The 10,198-nt window shown below is 44.9% G+C and overlaps 3 protein-coding genes across 3 annotated transcripts; all 3 read left to right on the forward strand.

Moving 5' to 3' along the window:
* The first annotated feature begins 790 nt into the window (after nucleotides 1-790).
* On the forward strand, nucleotides 791-2,233 carry LOC114404123. Its single transcript, XM_028367229.1, has one exon. It carries the CDS (start codon nucleotides 791-793, stop codon nucleotides 2,231-2,233), a length of 1,443 nt encoding a protein of 480 aa, XP_028223030.1.
* A 354-nt stretch (nucleotides 2,234-2,587) lies between these two features.
* Nucleotides 2,588-5,923, forward strand: LOC114404125. Its single transcript, XM_028367230.1, has one exon. The coding sequence runs from the start codon at nucleotides 2,588-2,590 to the stop codon at nucleotides 5,921-5,923; it is 3,336 nt and encodes a 1,111-aa protein (XP_028223031.1).
* A 117-nt stretch (nucleotides 5,924-6,040) lies between these two features.
* On the forward strand, nucleotides 6,041-9,669 carry LOC114404126. Its single transcript, XM_028367231.1, has 2 exons — nucleotides 6,041-6,087; nucleotides 6,177-9,669. The coding sequence occupies exons 1-2, from the start codon at nucleotides 6,041-6,043 to the stop codon at nucleotides 9,661-9,663; spliced, it is 3,534 nt and encodes a 1,177-aa protein (XP_028223032.1). The 3' UTR covers nucleotides 9,664-9,669.
* Nucleotides 9,670-10,198: the final 529 nt, after the last annotated feature.

Genomic DNA, 10,198 nt, shown 5'->3' on the forward strand with positions numbered 1-10,198 from the left:
ATCGGTGGTGATCTTAAAAATTGCGAGTCAATGCTAATCAATAGCTTGATATCCAAAAATCACCGCGACAGAAAAATGGCGACTCCACTGGGGACCACACTCCTAAGTGGGTTAAACCTATCTTGTTTTTTTCATCTTTATGCTTTGTTATTATTTGAAACTGTAAATACGTGCTTAAGTGTTTATCTTTTACGTGAGTGGTGAGATAAGTCCTACACCCGGACTTGAGGGAAACATAAGATAGGATGGTGGTATAATCATAGTGTCTTTCCGAGAGTGAGTTTCGGATGTGGCACATGTGATAACCCCGCTCAATGGAGGGATCTTGGGAATATTACTATGTTGGCATGAGTAGTCGTGTTCAGCATTAATATTTCCAAGCGACCTATGAAGTTGAGGACCTTTAGTTACCTTTAACCCATCTTAGCTTTTTAGGACGTAGTGCGGTGGCTAATCAAGAGTAGTCTTGAATTAGTTGATACGCGATACTACACTCAAACGAGGCTTTCCTATGGACATTGTTGGACCGGGAGTAGTCCCGCAATCCGACAATATCCGGAAGTGGTCAATGACTTTGGGAACTTGGTAGAACCCGTGATACAGGTACATATGAAACCATAGTCCTTACCAAATGACGTGTTTACCCTTAACTCCAACATTTTGGATTTAACTTCACCATGTTTTCTCCGTACTTTGGCATAATCATGCATACATGCATCCATGCATAAGCTCTTTTTTTTCACCCAAATTATCGAAGGACTTAGACAAGCTTTTTGTAAACTTTGTAGATATGGACATCCCACTGAGAAGCACTAGGAAGTACCTTTTCAAAAAAACAGACCTATTGAGATTAAGGGAGCTAGCATCTTTAGTAAGTGATCCAGTTGATTTTCAAGCTCATCATGGGAAGTTGCTCAGAATTCTTAGAGTAGATGTTGAGGAAGGATGCCTAGAGACCCTGGTTCAGTTCTATGACCCGCTCTACCATTGCTTCACATTTCCCGATTACCAGCTTGTCCCCACACTTGAAGAGTACTCCTACCTAGTTGGCTTACCTGTGCCAGACAAGATACCTTTCCATGGTTTTGAGCCTACCCCTAAACCCTCCGACATCGCAGCCGCCCTCCATCTTAAAACCTCCATCATCCAAGCAAACCTTACCTCTAAAGGAGGCCTCCAAGGTCTTCCCACCCACTTCCTCTACCAACAAGCCTCCATATTTGCTGAAGCAGCTAGTATACTTGCCTTCCATTCTATCCTAGCCCTCCTTATATATGGCCTTTTACTCTTCCCAAATATTGACAACTTCATCGATATCAATGCCATTAAAATCTTTCTTACAAAGAACCCCGTACCCACTCTACTCGCCGATACCTACCATTCTATCCATGACCGTACCCAGGCTGGCCGGGGAACCATTTCTTGTTGTACATCTTTACTCTATCAGTGGTTTACCTCCCACTTACCTCAATCCCGCGCCTTCAAGACCAATGATGACAAACTTTCTTGGCCTCGCCGAATCATGACTCTTGACCCATCTGACATTGTTTGGTACCAAGCAGCTAGTGATGTTGGAGAGATTATTGTGAGTTGTGGTGAATATCCCAACGTACCTCTTTTGGGTATGCGTGGCGGAATTAGCTACAACCCACTCCTCGCTCGACGACAATTTGGGTACCCGATAAAGACAAAACCAAACAACCTTGCCTTGACTAATGAATTCTATCTTAACCATGGAGATCACTCGAACAAAAGGGAAAGATTCGCACAAGCTTGGAGCGCTATCCGCAGACTCAGCAGAAGTCAGTTGGGAAAGAAATCAGACTATGTGCACGAATCTTATACCCAGTGGGTTATTGATAGGACCAAGAGCTTTGGCCTACCCTACCGCTTACCTAGATACCTATCGTCCACCATCCCACCATCATCCTTGCCTATCCCCTTCGACACCAAGGAAGAGTTTCATGAACAATTAACCAAAGAAAGGCAAGAAAAAGAAACTTGGAAGAGGAGATGCCAGGAGCTCGAGCAAGAGAATGAGACTTTGAAAGGGAAGATAGCCCAACAGAGCCGTGAGCTTTTTATCCAGAACCAGAGGATGATTGAGAAGGACGACTTGCTTCGTCGGAAAGACGCTTTGCTCCACCAAGATGCTAGAAGGAAGAGGAGGTTTATGGACTTGTTCTCTCGTGCACATTCAGATTCCGAGGACCCATCTACTCCGGGAGTTTGAGTCTGAAGTTCTTAGGACCTCATGTTTAGATTTTAGCTCCCGAAATCTCTTGACTTGTAAAAAAAAAAAAAAAAAAAAAAAAATCTTTGTAATATTCCAATGCTTAAGCGAAGTGTTTCAGTTTATGATGTTTACAATTTCTCTAACAAGTTCTTCGATAATAATTTGTTCCCTTTCTTTTTGCATAAGCATAAGCATGCATCATGTTGCATTCATAGTTTCTAAATCGAGTCTCACACTGTGTTCACTACTTCAAAAGGGGGGGAGTCAATCAGCCGCCGCCCAAGGAAAGTGGCCCGGCGAATTCTCCACAAACCAACTCGCATTTACAACACCAGGGCCAATCGGAAGAGGATGGATATAGTTGAACAAGAAAATCAAAGTCTCAGGGAGGAGGTTGCCACTTTACGAGAGGGAATGGATAGGTTGACGACCATGATGAGTGCACTCCTGTCAGCCCAGAACTCTCAAGCTGCCGCCGCTGCTGTAGAGCAGCCTTTGGTGAGCACAACCCCGCTATCTACAGTGACTTCTCCACCCCTCTTTTTGCCTCCAGGTTGTACATGGGGAATGCCACCTCCAGTCTGTGGAAGCTCCCAGCCCGCTGTATCTGAAGTTCCACCTCCTTTTGCTCAGCAGTCAGCACCGGTTCCGCAACCCGGTACCTCTTTCCCTCAAGCTGCAATGACTTATTCAGCTCCACTGATTCACACTATTCAACAAGAGGTTGAACCAATTTTCCAAGCTGAAAATGTTGTAGCTTTCGACAAGATGGAAGAACTCCAAGAAAGATTTGATGGTATGCAAAGGGAAGTCGAAGCCCTCCGAGGAAGAGGTCTGTTCGGAAAGGACGCCTGTGAATTATGCTTGGTCCCAAATGTTACTATCCCTCACAAGTTCAAGGTGCCAGACTTCGAGAAGTATAAAGGAAACTCTTGTCCCCGCAGTCACTTGGTGATGTACGCGCGGAAAATGTCCATGTATACTGACAATCAGAAGCTGCTTATTCATTTCTTTCAGGACAGCCTGACTGGGGCCGCTCTGAAATGGTATATGAATTTGGACAGTGCGAGCATTCGTACTTTCAATGACCTGGGTGAAGCGTTCATCCGGCAGTATAAGTACAATCTGGACATGGCCCCAGATCGTGATCAACTCCGTGCGATGACACAAAAAGAGAAGGAAACGTTCAAGGAGTATGCCCAGCGTTGGAGGGAAGTGGCTGCCCAGATTGTCCCGCCGTTGGAAGAAAAGGAAATGACCAAAATATTTCTGAAGACCCTGAGCCAGTTTTATTACGAGAAAATGGTTGCAAGTGCACCAACAGACTTCACCGAAATGGTCAACATGGGGGTACGATTAGAGGAAGGTGTCCGAGAGGGACGTCTGACTGGGGAAAGTGCCCCTGCCGCAAGCAATGCCAAGAAATTTGGAGGCCACTTTGCGAAGAAGAAAGATCAAGAGGTGGGAATGGTAGCTCATGGTAAGCCTCAGCAGAATTTCACCCCATATCGTCAGGTTGCGAATGCCGCATCCACTATCCCAAACCCATCATATCACCAACAAAGGCCACATTACCCCTACCCATACCCTCCACAACAATACCCTCCACAACCATACCCTCCACAACAATACCCTCCACAGCAATACCATCAGCCACAATACCCTCAAAAACAACAAAATCGCCCGCAGACCCCCCAACAACCATATCACTCACAAAACCGCCAGAAAACAACCTTTGATCCAATCCCGATGAAATATGCTGACTTACTCCCCGCCCTGCTCGCCAAAAACCTTGTCCAGGTCAGAACACCCCCTCGTACACCAGATGTTTTACCTCCCTGGTTTCGTCATGATTTAACCTGCGCTTTCCACCAAGGGGCCCCAGGTCATGACGTTGAAAACTGCTATGTCCTGAAGAATGAAGTGCAAAAACTAGTCCGGGCCAACTTGCTATCCTTCAAAGATCAGAATCCCAATGTTCAGGCGAACCCTCTGCCGAACCATGGACCTGCTGTCAACATGATACAAGATTGTGATGAAGACGGTGTCATCCTAAACGTCCAGCACGTTCGAACTCCCCTGGTCCCAATACATATCAAGATGTGCGAGGCAGCTCTGTTTGACCATGATCATGCAGCGTGTGAAATATGTCCTGTGAATGTAAAAGGATGCCCGAAGGTACAAGAGGACGTACAAGGGTTGATAGACAGCAGAGAACTTATCATCACGAGGAAGGACAAAGAAGTGTGCATCATCACCCCCGAGTTTCAGCGGTTGGAAATAAGCTATAACAGTGGGGAATCAACTACTACTCCACTGGTGATTAGCTTGCCAGGACCTATGCCGTATGCTTCTCTAAAAGCGGTCCCTTACAAGTATAGTGCCACGATGTTGGAAGGTGGGCAGGAGGTGCCTTTGCCCTCTCTAACTCCTGCGATTTCTGTGGACAACATTGCTAGTGACGGTAAAGTTCTAAGGAATGGACGTGTTATCCCCACATTGTTTGCAAAGAAAGTGAATGATCCGGCAGTTAAACAGGCGACAGTGAATGGCCCCGGTACAAGGAAGGAAGTAGGCCAATCCAATGGGACTAGCAAGAATTCTGATCATGACGAAATTCTGAAACTGATCCAGAAGAGTGAGTATAAAGTAGTAGACCAGCTGTTGCAAACTCCCTCTAAGATATCCATTTTGTCTCTGCTATTGAACTCAGAAGCACACCGTGAGGCTCTAATGAAGGTGTTGGACCAAGCTTTTGTAGAGAGGGACGTGACTGTTAATCAATTGGACAGTATAGTAGGAAACATTACTGCCTGCAATAATTTAAGTTTTAGTGATGAAGAGCTTCCTGAGGAGGGGAGGAACCACAATCTGGCGTTACATATATCGGTGAACTGCAAGTCAGATGCTCTGTCGAATGTACTTGTGGACACTGGTTCCTCATTGAATGTAATGGCCAAATCCACATTAGATCAACTTTCCTACCGGGGGCCTCCCATGAGAAGAAGCGGGGTGGTTGTCAAAGCGTTTGATGGATCAAGAAAGTCTGTTATCGGGGAGGTTGATTTGCCCATTACAATTGGGCCGTTTGTTTTCCAAATTACATTCCAGGTGATGGATATCCAAGCCGCATACAGTTGCCTTTTGGGTAGGCCGTGGATCCATGAAGCGGGGGCCGTGACATCCACTTTGCATCAAAAGCTGAAGTTTGTCAGAAATGGGAGTTTGATCACTGTGAGCGGAGAGGAAGCCTTGTTGGTTAGTCATTTGTCAGTTTTTTCCTTTATTGGTGCTGATGAAACAGAAGGAACCTCTTTCCAAGGCCTGACTGTAGAGGGTAAAAAGCCAGAGAAGAATGAAGTATCTTTTGCTACTTGGAAGAGCGCACAGAAAGTGGTGCAGGAAGGAACAGGTGTAGGATGGGGAAAAGTTGTGCAGTTGTTAGAGAGTAAAAACCGCGAAGGACTGGGATTTGCTTCTTCTGCAGGATCCGCAACGAACAGTGTTGGATCAAGCTCCATTACTAGCACCTTTTGTAGCGCCGGGTTCATCAACAACTCGCCAGAAGCCAATGCTGTCTTGGAAGACGTTCCTGAAGAGAGAGTACTTGCATTTGTCACACCTGGAAAACTTGTCCGCAACTGGGACGCGGTTGACATCCCTTCAGTAGTTCATGCATCAAAGTAATGTGTCTTTGTTTTCTCTGTTTGTTTGTTTTTCAAAAAGATCCTTTCGTCTTGCCCAGGACGAAAGCGCAATCATGTAGGGCTGTTTTGTTTCAAGCACTACTCTTATTAATGGAAAATGTGGTTTATCCCAATATCTATACTTATTGCTCTTGCTGGAAAATGGTAACACAAAAAACCCAAAACCATTTTATTGTCGTTTTCTGATTTCAAGTAATTATAAAAAGTCTGCATTGTTCACTCATTTCCTAAAGTCAATCATCAATCATATGCAGACTAGGCATTTATGAGCCCGTTGAACATAATAACCCTGCACTCTCTCCCAACTTCGAATCTCCTGTCTACGAGGCTGAAGAGGAGGAGGATGATGAAATCCCGGAGGAACTTGCTCGGTTATTGGAATATGAAAAGAAAACCATTCGGCCTCATGAGGAGGTAGTAGAGGTGATTAACTTGGGAACCAAGGAAGATAAGAAGGAAGTCAAGATTGGGGCGTCGCTTGAGGCAACTGTCAGACGAAGGGTGATTGAATTACTTAAAGAATATGCCGATGTGTTCGCATGGTCGTACCAGGATATGCCCGGCTTGGATCCCCGTATTGTGGAGCACCGTTTGCCTTTGAAGCCCGAATGCCCACCGGTCAAACAGAAACTGAGAAGAACTCGCCCTGACATGGCTCTCAAGATCAAGGAGGAAGTACAGAAGCAGATCGATGCAGGTTTTCTTATCACATCAGAGTATCCTCAATGGTTAGCCAACATAGTGCCTGTTCCAAAGAGGGACGGCAAAGTCAGGATGTGCGTTGACTACCGGGATTTGAACAAGGCTAGTCCAAAAGATGACTTTCCTCTACCTCACGTCGACGTATTGGTTGACAGCGCTGCAAAGTCCAAGGTCTTCTCCTTCATGGACGGTTTCTCTGGGTACAATCAGATCAAGATGGCTGTTGAAGACAGAGAAAAGACATCTTTCATCACGCCTTGGGGCACCTTTTGCTACAGGGTAATGCCCTTTGGGTTGATAAATGCAGGTGCCACTTACCAAAGAGGCATGACCACTCTCTTTCATGACATGATGCACAAAGAGATAGAAGTGTACGTGGATGATATGATTGTCAAGTCAGGCACTGAAGAAGAACATGTCGAGTACTTGCTGAAGATGTTTCAACGGCTGAGAAAGTACCAACTTCGACTGAATCCCAACAAATGTACCTTTGGTGTTAGATCTGGAAAACTCTTGGGTTTCATTGTCAGTCAGAAAGGTATTGAAGTAGATCCTGACAAGGTCAAGGCCATTAGAGAAATGCCGGTTCCACAAACAGAGAAACAAGTGAGAGGTTTTCTTGGGCGTCTAAATTACATTTCTCGTTTCATCTCGCACATGACAGCCACGTGCGGACCTATATTCAAGTTGCTTCGAAAAGATCAAGGGGTTGTTTGGACCGAAGATTGTCAAAAGGCTTTTGATAGTATCAAGAATTATCTGCTAGAACCTCCAATTCTTATACCTCCAATTGAAGGAAGGCCTCTGATTATGTACTTGACTGTGTTAGAAGATTCTATGGGCTGTGTGCTCGGACAACAGGATGAGACCGGAAGGAAAGAACATGCCATCTACTACTTGAGCAAGAAGTTTACAGATTGTGAGTCCAGGTACTCCCTACTTGAGAAAACTTGTTGTGCACTAGCCTGGGCTGCCAAGCGTCTTCGTCACTACATGATTAACCACACCACCTGGCTAATATCCAAGATGGACCCGATCAAGTATATCTTCGAGAAACCCGCTCTGACAGGAAGAATTGCTCGTTGGCAGATGTTGTTATCCGAGTATGATATCGAATACCGCACCCAGAAGGCAATTAAGGGGAGTGTTCTTGCTGATCATTTGGCTCACCAACCAATTGAGGACTATCAACCCATCAAGTTTGACTTTCCTGATGAAGAGATTATGTACTTGAAGATGAAGGATTGTGATGAACCATTGCTTGGAGAAGGTCCAGATCCTGAGTCTAGATGGGGTTTGATTTTTGATGGAGCCGTGAATGTCTTTGGCAATGGAATTGGGGCAGTTATTATCACTCCTGAAGGTAATCATCTCCCTTTCGCTGCAAGGTTACAGTTCGATTGCACCAACAATATGGCAGAATATGAAGCATGTATCTTGGGCATTGAAAAAGCCATCGACTTGAGAATCAAGAACCTTGACATTTACGGGGATTCAGCTCTCGTAATCAACCAAATCAAAGGAGAATGGGAAACTCGCCACCCCGGCTTGATTCCATACAAAGATTATGCAAGGCGTTTGCTAACCTTCTTCAACGAAGTGGAGCTTCACCACATCCCTCGTGATGAGAACCAGATGGCAGATGCGTTAGCAACTTTATCCTCCATGTACGAAGTGAGTCACCGGAATAATTTGCCAACAATCAGAATTCAGCGCCTCGAGAGGCCCGCTCACGTGTTTGCAGTCGAAGAGGTTGTTGATGATAAGCCCTGGTTCCATGATATCAAGTGTTTCCTTCAAAGCCAGGAATATCCACCCGGAGCATCCAACAAAGACAGGAGAACTTTGAGAAGATTGTCTGGTAATTTCTTCCTAAATGGGGATGTTTTGTACAAAAGAAACTTTGACATGGTACTACTCAGGTGTGTAGATAAGCAAGAAGCAGAACTTTTGATGCATGAGATACATGAAGGCTCCTTTGGAACTCACTCCAATGGACATGCAATGGCTAGGAAGTTGTTGAGAGCAGGTTACTACTGGATGTCGATGGAAACGGATTGTTGCAAGCATGCCAGGAAGTGCCACAAATGCCAGATTTATGCTGACAGAACTCATGTACCACCAACTACACTTAATGTTCTTTCTTCTCCGTGGCCCTTCTCTATGTGGGGCATCGATATGATTGGTAGAATCGAACCGAAAGCTTCAAACGGACATCGTTTCATTCTAGTGGCTATTGATTACTTCACCAAGTGGGTTGAAGCAGCATCTTATGCAAATGTGACTAAGCAAGTTGTGGTCCGCTTTATCAAGAATCAGATCATCTGCCGTTATGGTGTGCCCAACAGAATCATCACAGATAATGGAACGAACTTGAATAACAAGATGATGAAAGATCTGTGTGAAGAGTTCAAGATTGAGCATCACAATTCTTCTCCTTACAGACCTCAGATGAATGGCGCAGTTGAAGCTGCAAACAAGAATATCAAGAAGATAGTGCAGAAGATGGTGGTCACATACAAAGACTGGCACGAGATGTTACCGTATGCTTTGCATGGGTATCGCACTTCAGTGCGTACCTCAACAGGGGCGACCCCCTTCTCTTTGGTGTATGGTATGGAAGCAGTACTCCCTGTGGAGGTTGAGATTCCATCAATGAGAGTTCTAATGGAGGCCCAGTTATCAGAAGCTGAATGGTGCCAAAGCAGATATGATCAGTTGAATCTAATTGAAGAAAAACGCATGAAGGCCTTGTGTCACGGACAACTTTATCAACAGAGGATGAAGCAAGCTTTCGACAAGAAGGTTCGTCCTCGTGTGTTTCAAGAAGGAGATCTTGTGCTCAAGAAGGTTTTATCTTTCCAACCCGATTCTAGGGGCAAGTGGACGCCTAATTACGAAGGCCCATATGTCGTCAAGAGAGCTTTCTCTGGTGGTGCACTGACTCTTACAACTATGGATGGGGATGAGCTCCCTCGTCCCGTGAATGCGGATGCAGTCAAGAAATACTTTGTCTAAAAATAAAAGAACAGCTCGGTAAGTCGAAAACTCGAAAGGGCGGCTTAGGCAAAAATGAGCGTCTCGGTGGGTCGAAAATCCGAAAGGGCGGCCCAGGCAAAAATTAGAGACATCAAACAGAAAAATAATTAGCCTGATAGGTCGAAAACCCGAAAGGGCGATCTATGCAAAATTTAAGGATCAAAAGACAAAGTAACTGCATCGAGATGATCTTCGTTCATTTGGGGCACAATGGAATGTCAAGGAGACCCTGAATCTGAAGCATCCAAATAGTGGAATTTAAGGTTGTCAGAGGGAACAACGGTTATTGTGTTCAATGAACCTTCGATTTATACTTACCATTTCCAAACTTTGTAAGATCAGTGGAGCCATGCCATTGGCAGGTCACCACTCTTTCAAATAAATTTGAGCCTGTTGCCTTTCATTTGGAATTCTCATTTATTCAGCTTATAAAACCTTTCCTTTTTTATGGTAGCATTTGAAACGAAATATTTCTCAAAATCATAAATTTTCTTTCATGTCTTTTTTGAGAAGC

This window comes from Glycine soja, unplaced genomic scaffold (genome assembly GCF_004193775.1).
Source record: "Glycine soja cultivar W05 unplaced genomic scaffold, ASM419377v2 tig00000120_1_pilon_1_83969, whole genome shotgun sequence".
Lineage (NCBI taxonomy): Eukaryota > Viridiplantae > Streptophyta > Magnoliopsida > Fabales > Fabaceae > Glycine > Glycine soja.

Bases quoted from the DNA above. Each gene is read 5' to 3' on its own strand.
- LOC114404123 (XM_028367229.1), top strand. From the start codon at position 791: ATGGACATCCCACTGAGAAGCACTAGGAAGTACCTTTTCAAAAAAACA.
- LOC114404125 (XM_028367230.1), top strand. From the start codon at position 2,588: ATGGATATAGTTGAACAAGAAAATCAAAGTCTCAGGGAGGAGGTTGCC.
- LOC114404126 (XM_028367231.1), top strand. From the start codon at position 6,041: ATGTGGTTTATCCCAATATCTATACTTATTGCTCTTGCTGGAAAATG. The intron at 6,088-6,176 runs GTAACACAAAAA...CATTTCCTAAAG, and splicing joins ATTGCTCTTGCTGGAAAATG to TCAATCATCAATCATATGCA.